Here is a 24,219-nt window from a genome sequence, read left to right as displayed (position 1 = left end):
GCCTCGCTGCGCTCCGCTCCTTCCCTGAAAGTTTCGGGGGGATCCGTCAAGCGGGGGCCGAGATAAAAGGGGGGTCCCAAAACGTGTTTTCCCCATGTTAATTTCCATAGGGCGGTTGGACTCACTTTTAGCCCGAACGGCTGAATGGATTTCCACCAAACTTGGCAAAATTGTAGGGACTGGTACCCCGATGTGCCTTTGCTATGTCTCAAGATATATGCTCCAGTGGTTTTTACGAAAATTAACTTTGAAAAAATATATATTGGGCTACATTGGGCTATATATATGTTAGAGCCCAAATGTAGCCCAATGTAGCCCAAAGATGGCCACCAGAGACAAAAAAAAACAAATGTAGCCCAAATATCAGCCAGATGTAGCTCAACTATAGCCCAATGACAGAATGTCCCAGAGTGTTCTAAAGAACAACTAGAGCACTAACAGTCTTACTTATGACAAAAGTATGGCACACCTGAAGTCATCTTGATTGGAATAAAGTGTTAACACTTAAAACATTTAATTTGCAAAGGAACAAAATGAGGGGGTTCATTTTGCCATAGAAATTATGATTAGTGCTGAAGAAAGAAAAATTAGGGCACATTTTGAGTGACTTCTCAAATTCTCTTATATTTCATTAAAAACATTCTGATATGCAGTCTCCCAAGATGGCCACCAAAGACAAAAGAGCTCAAATGTAGCCCGAATATCAGCCAGATGTAGCCCAACCATAGCCCAATGACAGAATGTCCCAGAGTGTTCTAAAGAACAACTAGAACGCTAACAGTCTTACTTATGACAAAAGTATGGCACACCTGAAGTCATCTTGATTGGAATAAAGTGGTAACACTTAATACATTTAATTTGAAAAGGAACAAAATGAGGGGTTTCATTTTGCCATAGAAATTTTATATATATATATATATATATATATATATATATATTCACTGAAAAAACCATAGGTTACACACCAGTTATAGTTAGGAATTAGCATTTAAAAAACCTTTGAAATTCACTGAAAAAACCATAGGTTTCACACCAGTTATAGTTAGCTGGAAATTTTGCTAGCATAAAACCATTGAAATTCCCACGTTACAGTTAGTTGGTCTCACTATAACTTGCACGTCTGCAATACACTGCTGATGACGTCACATATTACATCACTCATGCATATATTTAAATATTTAAACATTACTCGCTAATATATGTATTCACTAAGATACACTTAATAAGCCAGTTAACCAATCAATTTAAAAAAAAAACACTGTCATGAGTGATGTAATATGTGACGTCATCAGCAGTGCAATGCAGATGTGCAAGTTATAGTGAGTCCAACTAACTATAACGTGGGAATTTCAATGGTTTTATGCGAGTAAAATTTCCAGCTAACTATAACTGGTGTGAAACCTATGGTTTTTTCAGTGAATATATATATATATTCACTGAAAAAACCATAGGTTATAGACCATATATAGTTAGGAATTAGCATTTACAAAACCTTGAAAATTCACTGAAAAAACCATAGGTTATAGACCATATATAGTTAGGAATTAGCATTTAAAAAACCTTATTTTACTCACACAAAACCATTGAAATTCCATATATAGTTAGTTGCACTAACTATATATCGCGCACCCGCAATCCACTGCTGATCATGTCACATATTACATCATTCATGACATGGTCAGTGACATCACTGATGACATCACTGATGACATCTCAAATGACATCACTGATGACATCACTGATGACGTCTCATTTGACATCATTCTTGTGCTAATACGATAAACCTCTTCAGACTCTAATATAACCTTAGATACACTCAGTGTATACAGACACTCACACACTGCCACTCATCCATGGAGTTACTCACACACCCAGTCAGTCATGCAAAGAAACAATCTCACCTCCATTGCTTCAACTATACAGTTATACACACCTTACTTATTGAAACATATACTAACACATATTTACTCTCTTATACAATCCCTGATACAAGTTCACAATGATCGATACAACCACTCACTCATTCAGTGGCTCTCATGCACAGTTATTTATATATGCCAACTCTCACATGTACTGTGTTTTACATATGTACTTACTATGACATGTAGCATTGAGATATCCATTCACTCATCAATACACTCATGCACACAGTCAACTGCCCATGTAGCTGTTTCCACATGCACTCTTGAACTCATACACCTAGTGAATAAACTGCTCACACATCTATGCACAGAGTCACACACCTTCCAGCCACCCCCACACAAACTCAATCTCCCATAGAAATACTTGGGCAACCAATTAATAACACATATAGCCTCTCGTATAGCTAATGATCAACACATGCAGCAGTTTACATCACAACAGACATAATGATGCACAAATTAAGACAGTTTAGTCACTAACCCATGCATTCAGTGAGACACATTTAATCACTCACTCATACAGTCAGTCACGCACCTACTAAATCCTTCATCCAGACACTTATACATCCACTCATTCTTCAATATCTAAGACATATTTTAACTTTACAGAAACATACAGTCACTGGATGTTGTCATCAGTGATGTCATCAGTGATGTCATTTGAGATGTCATCAGTGATGTCATCAGTGATGTCACTGACCATGTCATGAATGATGTAATATGTGACATGATCAGCAGTGGATTGCGGGTGCGCGATATATAGTTAGTGCAACTAACTATATATGGAATTTCAATGGTTTTGTGTGAGTAAAATAAGGTTTTTTAAATGCTAATTCCTAACTATATATGGTCTATAACCTATGGTTTTTTCAGTGAATTTTCAAGGTTTTGTAAATGCTAATTCCTAACTATATATGGTCTATAACCTATGGTTTTTTCAGTGAATTTCAATGGTTTTTTAATAGCAAATATCATAAGCTGTCGAATGTCAAGTACGTGGTAAGTGAAAACATTTTCGTGTTTATGCACACTGATCTGCTTTGAATGGTGCCCCCCCCCCTCATTTCTATTAGGAGTACTCTCTCTTTGCAGATAGTGAAAGGTAGTTAACGCAGGCCTTTGCCCCCGTTGTAATCCGTTGTGCCTGCTTCTCTCTCCATTTGATTGATTGTTATCCAAGTATTTACTGTTTTAGAATTAGTTCTCTTTGGTTCATTCTCTATTTACAAACAAACACAGAGTCGCAATACTCTGTTTAGTCTTTGCAGATAACGAAAAATCGTGTAAAAAAAAAGAAAAGGAATCGAGCAAAATCAGTAGGCCACTAATGGGATCTCTTTTTGACCTCGCTAAAATAGAAACATTAGGAACAACCCCTCATGACAAATACAAAACTAGTGAGATGAACTGAACTCCACACAATGATGGCTGCAAAACAGCTCGGCTCCGCCACCCACCCCGCCCAAAATAACGATAAAGAGCGGCTGCCATGATTGGTTGCGGAATGGCCACAACGGAGCTACGAAATGGTGCTGCTCTCATGCTAACCCCAGCTTCGGTCTGAAACATCCAGAAACACTGTAGACTACCAATTCGATCAGTTCCGGTAGCGCCCCAATGTAACCCGGTAGAGAAGAACTAGCCCTCCCCTCTTTGACTGATGGTTCTTGTTGCCTGTCCCTTCTGTTGTCATTTAACAGAACTATTTAGCCTGCTGAAAGGGGTTGTGTTTCGACCGCTGGTTGGTGGAGACATTTTGACTATATTCTGGACCTGCGTTGTCGCGTAATGCGTCATATGACGCGCCGCGTTAGCGCATCCGGAAGTCATCCGGGGCGCGCAGCGCGTAACGTAAGCATAACAAGTCATGTGACTTGTTAATAAAACTTTTCATTGGTTCATTTTACTTTTCTTATTCTAATGATGAAAGCCTTGGTCATATCACCTAAAAATTACGCTTTTAATTACTTCCGAACATTATTTTCTCTTAAATATATGTTATAATGTTCCAGGCTAATGTACTTTCCCGGAAATTTTACAACTGTCCTGCAAGTAAAATATATTCTTTTTTCGAGAAAAAGAGCGTTTCTTCGTCCCATGACGGAGCCGTTGAGCAAAAGAGGGTCGACCTGCTGTCTTAGTCGCCGATACGCCTCAATATGAGATTCATATCGATCACTTTATGTTGCAGGAATAGAAAACACAACAGCCCTTGACCATTTATCTTTACTGCGTTCCTTCGTATTATACCTTTTACCCTTCATGTAATTGGTCTGCTTTATTGCACTTGCCTTTTAATGATTCTAAAACAGTGACTATTATTAAAAACTTTACCAATGTATACACTACTACCATGTTTTCTTTTAAAAACCTTTATTGTGAAAATTTCATTATACAAATACGAGCCTATAACCACGTGGGCCTGCCACGGAGCAAACTGTAATCGTATATGATGAATAGATATTTACACTGTAGAGGAACGTAACGGGCGGGCCATTAGGTTGCAAAAACTAAGGTGTCTAACAGTTACGGAATCGGTGGACGTACATTTTATAATTAAAATACGACAGGGCCAGTTACAATAAAATTATCTAGATATACATTTGCGGGCAAGTACCATGGGTGACGTTAATTCGAATTTTCAACAGTACAGTAATCAATAACACATCAGAACTTAATATCAATAGGGATGTCGAAATATTCAATCAATTCTCGTCCCCGCCCGCCATGTGCTTCAAAACTGCATACGTATCTCGTGATTTCAAGGTTCTGCAACCAGTACACAACAAGGAGTTACGAGTCCCATTTATTCCGGCGCCATTTTGGGCGAGGACGGGCAGGTCCAGGATATAGTCAAAATGTCTCTACCAACCATCGACTATGATGATGTTCATATGCTGTATTTATTAGAGTAACACTCATCTGCCCACATGAAATTAATTTACCACAATCTAAACATGTCATTTTAATCTTTCCAAAGTTCTTCTAAATATTTGGGACCGTTTCCCTTGCCTCTGAAGCTCTCAGTGCCACTTCTTTGATGAATGTACTAGCAGGTCAGGGGTTCTCCTCCAAATCTCTCTTTTATGCAGCACTATAATTAATTGGTGCCACCTCTCCATATGACGATGCATGGTATAGTTACCACAACTATATTTTTTTTCGGTTCCTCTGGAGAGTTCATCGTGGCAGATGAAGCGTGTAACATACCGGGCATTTACCTTTTTTTGCATGTACAGGAAAGGAAAAAAAAATCGAGCGTCCGAGTTCTAAGGTGTCCCAGGGCCATTTTAGTGGACCAGGCCCAAATCCAAAGAACAGGCCGCCATTTTGAGAGTTCTCTTGCAGCCGCCTGTCGCTGTAGCATCAAGAGCGGCCGAAACTCAGCTGAATGGCAACTGAAACGGTAAAGGGGCGCCCCACTACATTTCAGCATTGTAGGATGACCACACCAGTACAGCAACTTGCTAGACATCACCTCGGTGCCATCCGGATCTCGGCGCCCCACTGCAGATGAAGTGCCTCTCAACTATGAAACCACCACGGTGACATCCGGATCTTGGCGCGTTGTGCTGCCTTCGGCCTATTCGCACATCGGTCCGCTACTGACGCCATCTCACAGGCTAATGGGGTGACCCACGCCGAGTTTCAGCATTGTAGGATGGCCACACCAGTGCTGCAACTTGCTGGACACCACCTCGGTGCCATCCGGATCTTGGCGCGTTGTGTTGCCTTCGGCCTATTCGCACATCGGTCCGCTACTGACGCCGCCTCACGTGCCAACGTATTTTCTCCTAATTTTACACCCTATGCCGCATAACAGGTCATGTGACTTGTTTATAAAACTTTTCATTGGTTCATTTTACTTTTGGTTTCCTAATGATGGAAGGCTTGATCATGTGACCTAAAAACAACACTTTTCATAGGATGAAAACTTTTTTTTTTTCCCAAACGATGAAAGCCCCACCTTGTTTCTGGATGTTTCAGACTGAAGCTGGCGTCAGCATGAAAGCACCACCATCTCGTAGCTCAGTCGTGGTCATTCCGCGAGCAATCATGGCAGCCGCTCCCCACCAGAAGCCTGCAGGAGTCGGAGCCCCCAAAACTTTTGATGAATTCTCAAGGCGGAGGGGACGCTTTCGAGAATGGGGTCCAAGACCTAGCAGACAAGCGTCCGATTTCCAAGGTGTCCCAGGGCCATTTCAGTGGACCAGGCCCAAAAAGGAAACAGCCTGCCGCCATTTTGAGAGTCCTGTGACAGCCGCCTATCGCTGCACCGCAAGAGTGGGCGCAACTCAGCTGAATTGCGGCTTTTGACACAGTGGACCAAAAACGGACGGAATGGCAACTGAAACGGTAAAGGGGCGCCCCACTACAACAGACGAGACTCCACCTGGAGAGGCCCGTTCACGCCGCCTCCCCCGGGGCGCTCCACGCCGTTATTCGGAGCAGCATTGTAGGATACCAAAACCAGTGCGGCAACTTACTGGACATCACCTTGGTGCCATCGTTCTGCTGCCTTGGAACTATTCGCGCAACAGTTTGCTACTGATGACCCACCCCCCGCGACGCCCCATGCCGTTATTTGCTGGGTGGCAACTTACTAGACATCACTTTCGTGTCATCTAGATTTCGGCGCGTTCTGCTGCCTTGGAACTATTCGCACAACAGTTTGCTACTGATGACCCACCCCCCGCGACGCCCCACGCCGGAAATCTGGACGTTGTGCTGCGTTGGGACTATTCGCACAGCCGACCGCTACTTCGTTGTTTTTCCCTAAAAATGTTTATATGTTATTACTATTTTTGTTTTCTTGTATATATTTATAAATTATTAAAGTTTTATAATCTTACTACTTTGTCGGAGTGCTATATATTTTTAATGTGACACATAATTGTAAAAACTTTGATGTACAAACAGTCATCCCTGGAATCTTCCGCTTCAGGCTCGGTCCCCTCCCCAATCACAATACAGGATGGTTTTCAGATAATAGCAACGCTTCTGCTGTGACGGATCTCATCGAGTGTGGGCCTTGATCTACTATAACTCCTTTGAAGAGGGGTGATTCTTTACAGCTGTGGCCATAAACTACATCTGCAGGGCTAGCTGATACCCTAGGACCAGCCTGGACAATCGGACACAGAGGAAAAGGAGTGTCAGAGGGTGCGGTAGTGAATAGGGCGAAAGGGAGGTGTCGGGCGGGCACAGGGTGTGATTCTCAGGGAACAGCAGCGCAGATGGGGGAGGTTTATTACCCATGCATAAGACAGAGAGCGGGGGTGACCACTGCCTGGGGGAGATGCTTGCGAGGGTGGGGAGCCATGCTAACGATCGACAGCGTGCACAGAGTGGGTCTGGTCAAGGCATCTAAAATGGCTGCCGTGCACGACAAAAGTGTGGCATTTGAAAAAAGACAAGATGGCGCAGACAATGTTTTTCAACACTTCCTGATTTCCTTCGAATCGAACGTTAACAGACGTTGGGGCATATTACCAAAGTTAAGCGATATTTATCCCTAACGATGCTTAGCAACGATTTTTTTACCGTCAGAAATTATCGCAGATAAACCTTGCTATTATCAAGGTTTATCGGAAATACGATAAAAAACGACCGCAATGCATTAATATCGCTGAAAACTCAGCGATATTCATGCATTACCGAGCTAATGCTCTTAGCCATGTTATCCACCTCCCATTGGATAACATGGCTAAGAACTGCTCAGGGCAGGTGGTAGCTTTTAGAGATATTCGCCCTTATCTCGAATATTTCCAAAAGTTGATAATAGGAGATAGCGATGTTAGCGACTGTTTCCAGTCGCTAACATCTTGGCATGCCCACTTTGCATGTCATTAGTGATAAATATCACTCACATGCAAAGTGGGGCCCAAGATGGTCGCTATCTTCTACTAGCCGTCGCTAACTAGTGTTAGCAACAGCTAGGTAATACACATATAATTTTATCTCCGCGAAGCGGAGCGCTGTTACAGATATATATCTTGTTTCTGAACGTTAATTTCTCAAAATGCACTGAAGCACATATATTGAGACCTAGCAAAGGCACATCGGGCTACCAGTCCCTACAATTTTGCCAAGTTTCGTGCAAATCCATTCAGCTGTTCGATCCTACCGAGAGACAAGATGGCGGCCGCTACGGACTGTTTGGAATGTTTACAGACACCGGAGAGCCAATCAGCTTCGCTTCGCAAAGCTCCGTAACGCGAAAAGTACGCGAAGCGGTGCGCTGTTACAGATATATACCTTTTTTTGAACGTTAATTTCTCAAAATCCACTGGAGCACATATATTGAGATCTAGCAAAGGCACATCGGGCTACCAGTCCCTACAATTTTGCCAAGTTTCGTGCAAATCCATTCAGCTGTTCGATTATTATTATTTTTATTTTTTTTTGCCCCGCGGGGCCCTTTTAATACCTCCACATCAAACCTAGGGGGTGAGCGACAATGTACTATGCCCCCTTATGGTCATTTGCCCCTTCGCTTTGGCCTCCTCTTGTCTCTCGATCCTACCGAGAGACAAGATGGCGGCCGCTACGGACTGTTTGGAATGTTGACAGACGCCGGAGAACCAATCAGCTTCGCTTCACAAAGCTCCGTTGCGCGAAAAGTCCGCGAACCAGAGCGCTGCCCGGTCCGCTGTTACAGATATATATCTTTTTTTAAACGTTAATTTCTCAAAATCCACTGGAGCACATATATTGAGACCTACAAAAGGCACATCGGGCTACCAGTCCCTACAATTTTGCCAAGTTTCGTGCAAATCCATTCAGCCGTTCGGGCTAAAAGTGAGGCCAACCGCCCTATGGAAATTAACATGGGAAAAACGCGTTTTGGGACCCCCCTTTTTTCTCGGCCCCCCCTTGACGAACCCCCCCCCAAATTTTCAAGGGCTGCTCAGAAACAAAATGTGCCATTTTCCTGAAAATTTCAGCCAATTCCGTCCACAAACGCCAAAGTTATTAGACATAGAATTTTCAAAAAACCCATAGAGAAAAAATCCTAACTATATATACCTACTGGCGACCGCCAGTAGGTAATATATATATATATATATATTCACTGAAAAAACCATAGGTTATAGACCATATATAGTTAGGAATTAGCATTTACAAAACCTTGAAAATTCACTGAAAAAACCATAGGTTATAGACCATATATAGTTAGGAATTAGCATTTACAAAACCTTATTTTACTCACACAAAACCATTGAAATTCCATATATAGTTAGTTGCACTAACTATATATCGCGCACCCGCAATCCACTGCTGATGATGTCACATATTACATCATTCATGACATGGTCAGTGACATCACTGATGACATCACTGATGACATCTCAAATGACATCACTGATGACATCTCACTTGACATCAATGATCACATCACTGATGATATCATTCATGTGATAATACAATGCATCTCCTCACACTCTAATATAACCTCTATTACACCCACTGTTAAATAGAGAGTATAATTTTTGAAACCATTGACACACCAATACTAGTTACTACATACGCACTCACTGATTCCTATGTCTACACACACATTCACTCATACAATCATTCATACATACAATCACTCATCTTTACAACACTATCATATGCACTCATACACCTATACAGACACTCACACTCTGCCACTCATCCATGGAGTTACTCACACACCTAGTCAGTCCTGAAAAGAATCAATCACACTTCCATTTTCTCATCTATACAGTTAAACACAGAACACCTTACATTTTTGAAACATATACTAACACATACTTACTCTCTTATAGAATCACTGATGCAAGTACACATTGATCTGCACAGTCACACACCTCCCAGCCAGCCATACACACACTCAGTCTCCCATACAAATACTTGTGCAACCAATCAATAACCCATATAGCTACTTATATAGCTACTGATCAACACATGCAGCAGCTTGCACAACAACAGACATACTGATGCACACTTTCAGACAGTTTAGTCACTAACCCGTGCATTCAGTAAGACGCATTTAATCACTCACTCATACAGTCAATCACGCACCTACTAAAACCTTCATTCAGACACTTATACATCCACTCATTCTTCAATATGTAAAACATATTTAAACTTTACAGAAACACATAATCACTGGATGTTGTCATCAGTGATGTCATCAGTGATGTCACTGACCATGTCATGAATGATGTAATATGTGACATCATCAGCAGTGGATTGCGGGTGCGCGATATATAGTTAGTGCAACTAACTATATATGGAATTTCAATGGTTTTGTGTGAGTAAAATAAGGTTTTGTAAATGCTAATTCCTAACTATATATGGTCTATAACCTATGGTTTTTTCAGTGAATTTTCAAGGTTTTGTAAATGCTAATTCCTAACTATATATGGTCTATAACCTATGGTTTTTTCAGTGAATTTCATTGGTTTTTTAACAGCTAATATCTGTAGCTGTAAAATGTATTCTTCTTTAAATCCAAAAATATATTTTATATGTTTATGAATAATTTTTTTTTAAAATATTTTTTTTTCTTCGTTCCCGCTTTGCGAATCGGGAAGCTTCCCGTTAGCTGACCTTGATGCCGCGAAATAGACCGCGAGCCGGTAAACGTTTCTTTACCGCAACTGCCGCGTTACAAAACAACATCGTGACGCCTCCCGTCCGCATGACGTTTCACGTTGTCGCGTGATACGTCATATGACGTGCTACGTTAGCGAACTGGTACGCGAACCGAGTCGCAAAGCGCAGGTTTCTGGAAGCAAACTGGGAGGCCCTGCAAAGTGCTTAACGTAAACACAGCAGGTCATGTGACTTGGTAATAACACTTTTCATTGGTTCATTTCACTTTTGGTTTCCTAATGATGTAAGACTAGGTCATATAATCTAAAATGAACACTTTTCATTGGTTGAGAACTCTTGTTTTTCCCAAATGATGAAAATCCCTCCTTCTTTCCTCACTCTGACTTTCATCATTGTGAGAGAAAGACCCTTTGTGATCACTGAGCAATGGCTTCTTTAGTAGCTTCAGCTGGTGCTTCCCCACCACCTCCACCACATCCAAGGAAGAGTGGACCACCTGCTCAAGTTATAATTCAACAAGAAGAGGAAGAAGAGGAACAGGACGACGAGCACGAAGAGAGGCAGTTTTTGGCTGAGGAGCCCAGGACGTCTCACCGGAAAGAAAACTTCATTTGGCAATTTTTTAAAATTCCCAAAGGTGAGAAAAAAGTAAATGCAAGATACGTAACTTGCCTTATATGTCAAGATGGACTGTCCAGAGGAACCGAGAAAAAATACAGTTTCGGAAACTACACAATGCATCGCCATATGACTAGGTGGCATCCTAACAACTACAGTGCTGCACAGTTTCGGAACGACCTAGATAATCTCCCTATTATGGCCAGAAGATCTGTTGTACCGGAAGTAACGGGACCAGAGGGCAGGGAGATGGTGTCAAATATACAAATGAGATTTGGTGAAGTAAAACACACCTGCGTATTTTGCGATGGATTCATTTGCTACGGAGAAAGAAGCATCACTCTGATCAACAGAGCTATTGACTATCATATGCAAGTTTGTACGAAACGCCCAAAATAATAAATACTTTTTTTTTGTTTTGTTGCTCCTGTTGAGCCCTTTACAATGAATCGTTTTCATTGCCCCCTCCAAGAAAAACCCAAAAAAATATAAAACTGTTCAGAAAAATTCAAAAAAAGTAAAAAAATGTTCCGAAAAATAATAAAAAAAATGTAAAACAACAAAAACAATAAAAAAAAAGTTCTTTTCAGAACTACCTCCCCGTTATTAAAAAATTGGTACAATATTTGGAACTGTGCCAACCTCTATTTCTCTTAGTTCGCTTCCCAGTTCGCTCGCCGGTACGCGAACCGGAAGCGAACCAAAAACAGTAAGTATAAGGGAAGGAAACAGACACTTATGTTAAAAGAAAGACAGCTATAGGGGAGTAAACTAGAGATACTATTACCCGTAATCCACTGCTGATGATGTCACATATTACATCATTCATGACATGCTCAGTGACATCATCAGCAGAGGATTGGGGGTTTTTTGGCAACGTGCCTTATCCACGGTTTAATAACGCTGCCTTTTGCTTTATATAAGTTTTCAAATTGTATGAAATATATACCAATAGGTCGTTATGAACCTTTAGGTAGTGCTTTTCTTCATGAGGTCTGGTCGCTTCCATACACATACAGATGTTTCAAAGATGATCAAGAAGTTTATCTGAATGGAGAGGAATGCACTGAGACGCCAGATCATTCACTAATGTGTAGGCACATACAGTTACACGGTTCATGCAACAAACACCGACCAAATATGGCTTGCGTGTTGCAAGGCACGCCAGTTCCTGCTATCATCCCCACGTTCAAGTTGTTGGAAAATGGTAGTTATTTGATGCTCAATAATGAAGATTGATCTGGGTTAATTAAAAGTATTCCTTTTATCGTAACAGTAAGTGAACGGGTTATTTGCTGCAGAAATGTTCTATTTCCTCCCACACATGAACATAGGGAGTTTTCAATCTCGCCACAAATACCAACCTTGGGAGCAGATTTCAACGGCATGGCAAGAATAATAGCTCTTTTGTCTCAGAGAGAGGTGGCCTTGAGTTCGGCCCGTGAAACTTTCGTGCTTCACATAGCGAACACCCGTACAGAGGTGCAGACCCTTTTCAATTCAGATTTGCCTTTCCATTTCAGCAAGATGGTTCGGACTATCTCTAACGCATCCTCCACAAAGGCCCTGGCGCACTTTTTTAAAGTTGTTACCAGTGGTCTCGTGACTTCATTTGAGAAAATCTTTCGAGTCATCCCTACTTTCTTTCATTGTATTTTTTCCACTCTGCTTCGTGGATTGCCATTTTTACTTGCATTACCAGCGGACGCTCTTGTGCTTTTTTACATTTTTAAATATGGATGTCCCTCCTATGCAACCTCCCGCCCTGCAGCTGCTGACACTGTTCCGCAATCGCATGCTAGAATATTATGGCACAATGCCGTTGGCGATATTAAGCACGGCATATGGATTATCTTTTCGATTCTCCTACTTCACCTGTGTCCAGCCTGTATTTCACTGCCTGACCTGTGATTTCGATTGGGCCATTGATTTGTGTCTCTGCGGACCGGTTTCTCCTGACATCGACTTTAATCAGCTGATGACTCCTATCATTACTCACGAGTTGGTTTGTCCTGGCGAAAGGATTATGGCTGTGGCATTGATGCATGGACTAATTGGTCCCTGGAATTTACTGGCGGCAACACAGTCTTTCTTGGAACAGAGCTTTCTTGAAAACCCACCGAGCTGTCCTCTGATGGTGATAGAGGATCCGGTGCTGGGAGAGCACGTATGTTCTTTTCCGCTTTTAAATTGGATGGCTGAACTGTTTTCGGATGAAGACGGTGACTTCCTATTGGAGGCTGTTGCAGCTTATTTTGCATACACAGTTATGTCATAGACCTTTTTCATGTTTGATATGCTGAGTACTAGCATTTCATTGACAATTCATTGACTTATTTGTCAAGTTTTTATTATTTACCTTGCCTATTGGCTTAAGACTCGATAAAGTACTTGGCTGTTTTATTTTTCTTTAGCATTAAATTTTCCTAGTTTTTAATGCTTTACCTTGCGGACCGTCCACATATAAACTTGCAATCTGCTCTCATGAGATGGCACTTCTATTATCTTATTCAGTTTGTTTCCGGATCATGGGGAGGTGTCATCTACGTCCTGGATATCTTTACACCGTGTTAAGTTAGCATGGGCTCATTACCGGTTTAAACGCCATTTTTCCTTTTTTGCAACTTCTGCACACGACACTTAGTTGTTGCTTTAGCTTTCAACCTAGTAGTTCATCGTGGTTTACATGAGAATAATATGTTATTGCTCTACTATCTGCTTTGCTTGTTAAACTATATCTGTACAGCGAGTGCTAAAGTTTCAAGAACAACACGATACAGAATTGTTATGAGGTCTGATCTCCACGACTTCATACTCATAACATAAGTGCAACTTCTGCCAATTCTGGGCATGAGGCGGGTTTTATATTGCTTTGCCGAACACACATACACAACACTTGATGCGGTTCACATGAAGAGAGAGCTGGTGTATGCTGATGAGATTCCTTCAAATCTAAGACACTAAAGTATGGGCACGCCCTAAACCAACACAAAGAGACCTTCTTAGCAAATAATATAATATGTGTATTAGGGAGGGTGAGATATAAGCAGCCGCGGGCCGTGGAGGGAGTTACGGTGAGGCAGGGAGGCGGGGAGGGGGAGAAGCAGGGTGGAGCCCTCTCCACCCTGCCCCTCCCCCTCCCCGCCTCCCTGCCCCACCGTAACTCCCTCCACGGCCCGCGGCTGCTTATAAGTGTTGCTAACTCTTATTCATTTACAGCATGTTAACATACTGTCACCATTCGCTTTTTATGTACTAGTAACTATGCTGGTAATTTTGCTACTCATAATATGTGTACTTGTATTATCTAAGATACTACGCCTGAGAAGACGGCATTAGTAAATAAACATTTCAAATACACATGTGTTCTTCTTAACTCCATGTTCTGGTTTCTAAGAAATATATAACGACCGACTGTTCATGAGTTCCACGTATCCTGAGGTACTATAAGTTCATATTCTGGATTGTCTAAACATTGAGAGTTTGTTATATCCAATGTGACACTGTACCTAGCTTGCGAAGGGGTTTTTGATTACTAAGGTGAGTTTTGGGACACCCTAATTCGCCGAGGTTCCAATCCTCTGTCCACAGTTCTGTGTGAGAACAGAAACCCTGCGACAGGGGCACCCCCGACCCTTGCTGGAGCTTCATCACACTTGCGATACAACTCCAGCAATGCGCCACCTTTACGGCACAGATACATCACGCATCTGTGCTGTTTTTGCCCCATGATGCGCCGCATTGTAAATGCAGCACACCATAGGTGACGGAACAGCGGCACAGAATGACTAACACATCCCTGGTGATGCGCCAGTCATCATAAATCTATCCCTATGCTTCTTATCTTGTTAGAGATGAACCGCCATATGTATCATCAAAGTTTTTTGCATTTCCTAAATAGCGAACTTTAAGGAATAAATAGCGATTCTTTACCATTCCTAGTTTGCGATGAGCTATTTGCTAATTACAAATTACCCATTCATTTCCTTCATTTCCATAGGACGGTTGGACTCACTTTTAGCTCGAACGGCTGAATGGATTTGCACGAAACTTGGCAAAATTGTAGGGACTGGTAGCCCGATGTGCCTTTGCTATGTCTCAAGATATATGCTCCAGTGGTTTTTACGAAAATTAACTTTGAAAAATATATATTGGGCTACATTGGCCTATATATATGTTGGAACCCAAATGTAGCCCAATGTAGCCCAATGAAGCCCAATGAAGCCCAATGTAGCCCAATGTAGCCCAAAGATGGCCGCCAGAGACGAAAAAAAACAAATGTAGCCCAAATATCAGCCAGATGTAGCCCAACTATAGCCCAGTGACAGAATGACCAATCAGCGTCGCAAACCTCCGTTACGCGAAGCGGAGCGCTGTTACAGATATATATCTTTTTTTGAACGTTAATTTCTCAAAATCCACTGGAGCACATATATTGAGACCTAGCAAAGGCACATCGGGCTACCAGTCCCTAATATTTTACCAAGTTTCGTGCAAATCCATTCAGCCGTTCGATTATTATTTATTTTTGGTTTTTTTGCCCCGCGGGGCCCTTTTAAAACCTCCACATCAAACCTAGGGGGTCAGCGAGGATCTACTATTCCCCCTTATGGTCATTTGCCCCTTCGCTTTCGCCTCCTCTTGTCTCTCGATCCTACCGAGAGACAAGATGGCGGCCGCTACGGACTGTTTGGAATGTTGACAGACGCCGGAGAACCAATCAGCTTCGCTTCACAAAGCTCCGTTGCGCGAAAAGTACGCGTCCTGGAGCGCTGCCCGGTCCGCTGTTACAGATATATATCTTTTTTTAAACGTTAATTTCTCAAAATCCACTGTAGCACATATATTGAGACCTACAAAAGGCACATCGGGCTACCAGTCCCTACAATTTTGCCAAGTTTCATGCAAATCCATTCAGCCGTTCGGGCTAAAAGTGAGGCCAACCGCCCTATGGAAAACTCAATGTTAAAAACACGTTTTGGGACCCCCCTTTTTTCTCGGCCCCCCCTTGACGAACCCCCCCCAAATTTTCAAGGGCTGCTCAGAAACAAAATGTGCCATTTTCCTGAAAATTTCAGCCAATTCCGTCCACAAACGCCAAAGTTATTAGACATAGAATTTTCAAAAATCCCATAGAGAAAAAATCCTAACTATATATACCTACTGGCGACCGCCAGTAGGTAATATATATATATATATATATTGACAAAGGCGTGGCAATACATGTGCAAAGCAAACATAATGTGGAGGGTGAAAAGATTTGTGAGGTGGGGGGTTATTATGTGGAAGCCGGTTTTAAAATATGATTACTGCAGAAGGCAGGAAATACAGGTACATAAAAGTAATATGGCAAAATGAGGAGTACTAACAATTGCAGATGAAATTCTTAACAGGTTTTCTTTGTGTCTACGCCTATGTCAGCCACGCCCCCACTTTCCCCTGCTCTTTCTGGCTTCCTCTATCACCCAGTCTTTTTTCCACACTATCTGACACTGCACCCTCTTACTCTGTGTGTTTTGCCTCTGTGCGGTGTCTCTTTTCACTGTCTGCTCCTGGTTTCCACAACACTGAATGTTTCACCACACCCCATCAAACCTGTCATGTCCCTATAATCTTTCTCTGCTTTTCTCTGGGGACCAAGTACGCTTTGTCCTCAGTCTCTCTGTCCTTTCCCGTTCTCAACCTCCTCTTCTTCCTCCTCTCTTCATCTGCCCATCCGTTTTCTGGCCTCTCTATGTTTCTCGTGGCGTCCTTCCGCACCACCCCTCACATTGGCCTTTCGTAAAGAGGGCTTACCTTGAAGCCCTTCCAGTAGGCCGCAATGGTGACGGAGGCTCGGTCGTCGATTTTAACTTGCTTCATCTGTCGCAGGAGTCTTCGCGCCTGTGGAAATAGTCATGAAAGAATAAAACGTCACCAGGACAGAGCGACTCACCAAAAAAGCCAGCCAGACAGGTGCCTGGAGATTATTTCTTAGAACAATTTGCAAGAATGGGTGCTATATTCTCTAATGTTGTGTCTCCCTGAGAGCTAAATTGATCCCAGAATTTTAGTATACAGATATAGTACAGATGTGCACGCAGCCAATGTATATGGGAATAATATATACAATCAGTTGTTACCCTGAAAAGCTGGTTCCAGCGGGGTGTGGGGGGGGGGGGGGAACTAGCACAGGATCCTGCATCCACAGCAGCGCAGGGTCTTCCACCACAATTTTCCTTACGCCCCTGTATGCAGGTGAAGCCCTGGACCAGCGTTGTAGACAACTTCTCTATAAAGTGGTGCGTGGATTTGGAGTTCTCTGTCACACTCCTTTGATTATATTTTCCATCACATTCCTTTGCACCCTGACGCCCGTATCACAGTTTCATCTTTAGTTAAACCCACCAACTTGGATTTTCATCATGCACCTCATTAATATGAGCCCCCCTCTTACATTTCAAGTTTTTAAAAAAATAGGATATGTTGAGGTATTGCGTGTACATTAAGAAACGCAGTAAATCAATACATATATAAAAAGTAACAATTTTAATGTAACTAATTAACTATGCACCGAGGGTCTGATATAAAAAGGTTTTTGCCTGACTTAAGATAGTCTTGAGAATGTTTAAAGTCGGTAAATATGGCCCATATGTATAAAGAAGAGTTGTGGCCTGGCTTAAGCCAGTGTCAACACTGCACTTTTTGGCTTAAGATATTTATAAGAATGCATTTGTTGATTAAACTAGGTTCAGGATTTACATAAGCCAGGGAAACCCTCGGTCAACCAGGCCATTAGAATACTTTTGTATGTGCGCCGTACTACAAACCGCAGGGATACCATTTCATTATGCTTTTTACTTTATTACACCTCTACTCATCTCTCTGGCAAAAGTCTTTGTGCACCACATGCAGTGTACTGTTGCAAGTACACACTGCTGCAAATATATACACCCGTGCAGCGGTAGCAAACCCCAATGCATTGAGGATTGTGGGTTTGGATTTCTACTCATTTCAACTTCTTTTTGGACCACATCAGCAGTGGCGGCCCAGTGCAGTTAAGTGCGGTGGGGCAGGGCGGTGCAGCGGGTAAGTGACAAATGGCAGAATAGAGAAAATAAAATAAATAAATAAAACCACTTACCTTGCACTCGCTGCACCGCTGACTCGGTGATGCGGCGAGCGCAAGGTAAGTGGTTTTATTTGTTTATTTATTTTATATTTACTATTCCGTCGTTTGTCATTTCCCCACACCAGCCCCACCTTGCTTACCTGCACAGGCCATGACCGAACAGCATCATCTTTTGGCACATTTGGGGCCCTTTTCGTGCATCAAACTCGGAAACCCCAGGTTTACCTGAATTATCTACTTCGTTTCATAAGCTGACTTTTCAGGGGGACACTAAAAGCATGAGCTGAAGGGTGCAGTGTTGTTGTCCCTGAAAACTGGCCTAGAAAATAAAATTAGGATTTGTATCCTAAATGGAAACTACAGCAATATGGTACAAAAAACTGGACTTTTAATTCCACTTAAAAGTTATTTCAAGGTTAAAGTTGCATTGGTAACTTAAGCATATTCTAATTGGTTAGGAGAACAAAAAATTATTTATTTAAAAAAATAAACGAAATATTGTTTACATTGCAAAGGCACTTCAATTAAAAATGCAAATTAAATTATAGTGGATGAAATATAATTGTATTTCCAAAACAAACAAAATGAAGACGGAAATGTATATTTTCATCTAAACTTGTTTTATGATTAGGAAGTAAATATCATACTTGGACATTCACCTTTTAGTTCCAGAGGGAATGCCCACTACCGTATAAAAATATACTTTTCTGCAGGGATATTCAAAGGAAGAAAAGGCATGTTCCTGCCTCAATCTAAGATTCAGCATACCTCAAAACATATCCTTTGCAGATCTCTGTCAAAAGACAGCAGGCTTCCCAAAACTAACCAGCAAGTAGTTGAAGATAAGTCAAAGTCCTTTTTCTCTTACCTTCCATCCACGGACGTAGGCCTGCACTAAGAGTGTGGATGACTTGATCTTCGTGTAGCGTTGTCTTTGCTGAGAAAATAGAAATCAATTATATATTTATTTAGAATTTTTATTATTCGTGTTAGAGGGCGGGTCATCTAATGTCCCAGCTCTCCTCCCATGTCCTACAAGTATAGCACAGAGTAATATCCTGTTAGGTGAGCACCACTGAAAGGTTGCGGGGAGTGAGGAGTCTGTCACATGTCAAATTTTGGCACACAAGGATTCCCACCTAAGCCCTACTGTCTTTCAAAACCTCAAAATTAATCTCATTCGAATTACAAACACTTTTGGGATCTTGGGGTTACCCAAAGCTGGGGAAAAGTTATGAAATGTGAGATTGAGGCTTACATGATTTCCCCTGAACCAGGCAGACAGGACAATCTGACTTTTCCGCATGCGTTGATATTCTTGCCGGCATTTCCATCCCAGATAAACCTTCTGTATTAATGTGGCCAATTTGTGCATGCTCTGACGCCGGCGTTCCTCCAAGTCAAAGAGCTGTGAAGAAAGACAATGGAGAATGAGGCTTCACATAAAGCGACATTGAAAGACAGAGTGGGGGACATCATATGCAAACAGAGGGAACAGCACCAGGTGAAGTCAAAGGCTCTGGAGGTCTGAATGAACAACACTATGGCTAAACTGGCCAATAGTTCTGCTCTTTTCTGTCAATCACAAATTCCTTTAGAATTCCTTTTCAGCAGTTTTAGGAATTCTAACTTTATAAGGTCACAACTTTATCAGTAAATGAGAAATTAAATAGAAATATACAGCTTTATATTTTTCTACTGATTAAAGTTTACAAATATGAAAACCCTGCGATTTTGTGAAGCTGCTCCTTTTTGTTGGTAAACAATTTTCAAATTGAAATGAAATTTAAATCAACATCTTCCTTTGACTTGTAAACAATGGGCATTTCTTTGGCAAAAGACCAATAACAAATGTTGTGAAGTAAAAAATCCCATTTTTAAAATTGTTTAAAAGTCATTTTAGGATTGCTAAGTCGTAAAAGTTATTTAAAACTTTGAAGAAAGTTAGAAATGATAACAGAAAAATATAAACGACATTTGGGAATTTTAGTAGGTTGGAAATGTAAACTAAAAAGGTAAAACAGTTATTTAAAACTTTTAAAAATTAACATTATCTATCAAAAGAAAATTTCAAATATTATTTTAAAGGTCTATGTTATAAATGGAACAATGATGAAATATTTAAAACATTAAAATAGTTAACTATTTAATTAATGTTTTGAAAGTTTTTTACTGTCCTCAGTGAAAGAAAACCTCATTTCAACAGGAAAGAAATATTTTCCTGAAAAATATTTTGCCAGATAAAAATCTCTCTCTCTCTCTCTCTATATATATATATATATATATATGTGGAGTTGGTCCAGAGCGTGAGGAAGGTGACGGTGTGTTGGATATATTAGCCGTGTTGTTTTCGGACCGGCTTGACACGAGACCCTTCTCTAAAACGGACGGCGCCTAAACCGGAAGCATTCTCCAGAACTTCGTCCTGGATGTGGTTACCCCGGAAGGAGTAAGGCGCCTGACCCCCACCGACCGAAGGAATTACGGATTAACGCTGCTTAGAGAAACCGTTATCAAGGTAGTCCGCAATTTTGCGGCTTGGAAGATTGAAGTTCCTGAGTCTATCTACCTTTGAACAAGTAAGCACGTGAACCGTTTTAGTGGGTGAGAAGATTTAGTGCACGGCTGAGTACACTGGTGGATATTTATCTGCATACGTGAAAACGCCGTACTTATTCATTTTCTAAGGGTATTGCGGAAATGTCTAATGGCAATGTTCGGGACCGGGAAACATTGGCAGCCACGATGTTTTCTGATAGCACCCCCCTTCCCATTGACATCAGAGGAAGGATTAATGATGACGCCAGTGGCAGTAACAACAGCGCGATGAAAGATCTAATTAAGGTGCTTGAAAAGAAATCCCGCCTAGAACAATCTAAATGGTGGGAAGCAAAATCTTTGCAAAGCTACATTGAGGTAAACCGGATACCTCGAGGCCTCCGTATACTAACTGCCCCAACATATGAGGACCCCAATCCTGAGCTCATGAGGGAGTGGGCAGAGTGCAACTTAGACGCATCACGATGTCAGGTCCAGATTTTAATAAAATATGCCGATATTGACAGAGCTAAACTATTGGTTGAAATAGCCGGTATTCAGGAAGGAGTTGGAGGCCATGGGGGAAGAGGAAGAGCGGGCACGTCTGTTAAAAGCAATGAATGAACGCCTTAGAAAGGAAGAGAATAAAATCACTGAAAGAAAAGCCTATAAGTTTGCAAGAGATCGCAATGACTACGAGTTGGGCCAGATTTTTACGTTTTCACGTAAATATGACTCAATCCGTAAGGGGTCAGCGAAGCCAGCTCCACCTAAACCTAAGAATGTTCGTCAAAAGCAAACAGCATCAGACTCCACAGCCTCTTCCAACTCTATCTATAGCTCTGACATAGAAACGGAATCTGAAACAGACCGCCGCAAACAAACACAGGCGAATATTGAACCCAAACCTTCTCCGGGCCAGGAAATTGCTTTTTTGTGTCAGGAGAGACTAAAATCACTAGGACCGCGAAATCAGAGAGGTCAAGCCGCAAATGGGCAAACTACCGAAGGCGCCAAAGAAATAGGGCGGCAAAAAGGAGGATTCCAAAAGAGGAAACAAGGAAAGGGACGAGGTCGGGGGCAGGGAGCTGCCTCCGCACAGAACTAACGGGGGACACTAACCGTACTATCGTCAACTTAACATCTTTAAAACTAACAGCAAATGAAGAGGAAATCCTCAAATTAGGTTTGACCTATGCATCTCCTTGCAATTTCAACTATGCGATGACACGTTGTGATGTGTATAAAGCAGTTCGCAAATTAAAACTACGAAAATTCTACACTTTGAAGGACAGAAATAAAAACACAGCCCAAATTACGAACTCTGATAGCGACATCATGATTGCCACACAAGGTACAAAAATTATCACGGAACTTTGGGAAACAGAGGGAGTTGGCTATGAAAATATTCATGGGAATGAGAATACAATATTTGATGAAATGGGTAACAGGATTTTGAAGGAAACCCATTTCAGGCCACCATCTGTGTTCGTACTGATAGAGCAAGCTTCGCATCGCGACTTGCTCGAGTCATGAACCTCGCCCGTGTGTAATCAATTAATAAAATTTGTATGTCTTACTAATCTTTTATTTTTTATATTCGAACGAGGTAGAGGAAGCTTGCGTACGTGTATTTCTAATACAACTAATCCGTGTTCCTAAACATGGCCGCCGATTGGAAAATTGCTTCTGCGCATGCGTCAGTCACACTCACGTGACCTGACGTAGTTATAAGTTTGGTGGGAAAGGGTGCGCATGCGTAATACGCAGCTTTGGCAATAACGTGGTACTGCTCGTGCAGTTGCTCTTGTGACAGTGTATATTTTGCTAATTACTAATTGCATAGTATATTTTTATAGTGATAAGAATAAAGTACAAAATTATGACATGTAATGCATTCATTTATTTCTATGTATTAATTTGTTCTCGCTTACTTTTCATGTACTGCGGGGAATGGGGGCCCGAACCGGTTGGGAGCCATATTGAAGGTCCCTTCTGCGCATACTCGTGGTGCACTGAAAGGTGGCAACATTGGACAGTGGAACTCAGCCAGCTGGCAGCCACAGTCAAGATGCTCATGGGAAAGCCACCTCTGCCCTACGAGAATGGAGAAAGTTGCTCCTTATATGATACATTGTGTGTTGCGCTATTGTTTGCTGTACAGCTTCCCATGGGAACCCCAATCTCGCTAGGCGGTACCCAGAGATGCAAAGTAGGCCTCCAAATAGTCTATTCTGATTGGTGTGTTACCCAAACCCTACCTTAGGACCAATCCAAATTGAGGGATTCTGACACTTTGCAACATTGGGGGGTGGTACACCGTCCCAAAACAGTATATCTACCCTGGGTTCACCTAGGGAAATTGTCCGACTTGTCTGGTTTAGCTGACCTGTCACTGACCCAACGCACTCAATAGGTGACTGAAGATACAGAGAGCTGCGGAGCACTCTGTCCGAAATTTGACCATAGACTCTGAAGGTTTTACTGAACCTTAAGTGCTGGCGAAGCACTTTGCTGGGGAATTCGCTGACCCAATCGGGGTCTTGATCGATAGCTGCAGAGAGGGTGGAGCGCAGGCGTTGCTTCCGAACTGCGGGTGCTGGTCCTGTCCTGAGGGTCCTGTCCGAGAGGTCCTGTCCTGATTCCTAATCTGAGGGTTTCCTGTCCTGTCCTGGGTGTCCATTCTGCACCTGCTGTCCATTGAGGGGTATCCTTCCTTGAGGGTTTCCTGTCCTTAACTGACCCGTGGCCAGGGTTTGGTTTCCACACCAGTCTAGGTAAATATCACTCTGAACACTCTGAACCTTGCACCTTTCTGAATGTCTGTCTTTTGCTTCAATAAAGACATACCTTTGCATATGTTAATTTTCCATGCTTTTTCGCAACCATTGAATCATAAAGTCATTTGCATTGGTTTCGTAACGTGTTCCTATGTTATCCTACCTGTTAGAAATTATATTTTGCATTGCAGTTTGTCATTTCCTGATATGGTCTAGAACCTCCTTACTTAAACTGTCTAAAGAACTTTTGCCTTAAAGCATAGCGTGTCTCTCTTCATAGACTCTCCTATAGATATAAATGTCCCGAACTCCTGTCTCATTTTTCTCTGAGATAATTCTAGAATACTAGTCCTAATCGAAGCCTATCCCATCTTTAGTGATTCATCTTAAACGTTCTAATTCCTGATCCTCCATTTTAAGTGTGTCCTGGTTCCATTAGTTTATAAATGGTTGCACTGACTTATTTGCTATTCAGCTATGTACTTTCTGTTATTCTGATTATCGATTGCTTAATTACTGTGAATTTGATACTCTCTGAATTTTACTAAATTAGATAAAGACTTTAAAACTTCCAGTTGTCCGTGGTCATTTTACAAAGATTATCGAATGTTATTTGTTGGGTTTGTATTTTGCTGCCTTTCCTTTTACAGCTAGCTCCCTGATC

General features: G+C 41.8%; 1 protein-coding gene across 5 annotated transcripts in view; it reads right to left on the bottom strand.

Moving 5' to 3' along the window:
* Positions 1–24,219, bottom strand: part of MYO1A (myosin IA) — a 388,633-nt gene that overhangs the window by 56,850 nt on the left and 307,564 nt on the right. For all 5 annotated transcript variants that reach the window (XM_078689001.1, XM_078689003.1, XM_078689002.1 and 2 more), the window contains exons 20-22: positions 19,496–19,645; positions 19,106–19,174; positions 16,923–17,009 (exon numbers count right to left, since the gene is read on the bottom strand). In XM_078689001.1, coding sequence (XP_078545127.1) covers positions 16,923–17,009; positions 19,106–19,174; positions 19,496–19,645 — 306 coding nt within the window. The remainder of the gene's footprint in view (positions 1–16,922; positions 17,010–19,105; positions 19,175–19,495; positions 19,646–24,219) is intronic.

This window comes from Lissotriton helveticus, chromosome 1_1 (genome assembly GCF_964261635.1).
Source record: "Lissotriton helveticus chromosome 1_1, aLisHel1.1, whole genome shotgun sequence".
Lineage (NCBI taxonomy): Eukaryota > Metazoa > Chordata > Amphibia > Caudata > Salamandridae > Lissotriton > Lissotriton helveticus.
This window is presented reverse-complemented; position numbering and strand designations above follow the sequence as displayed.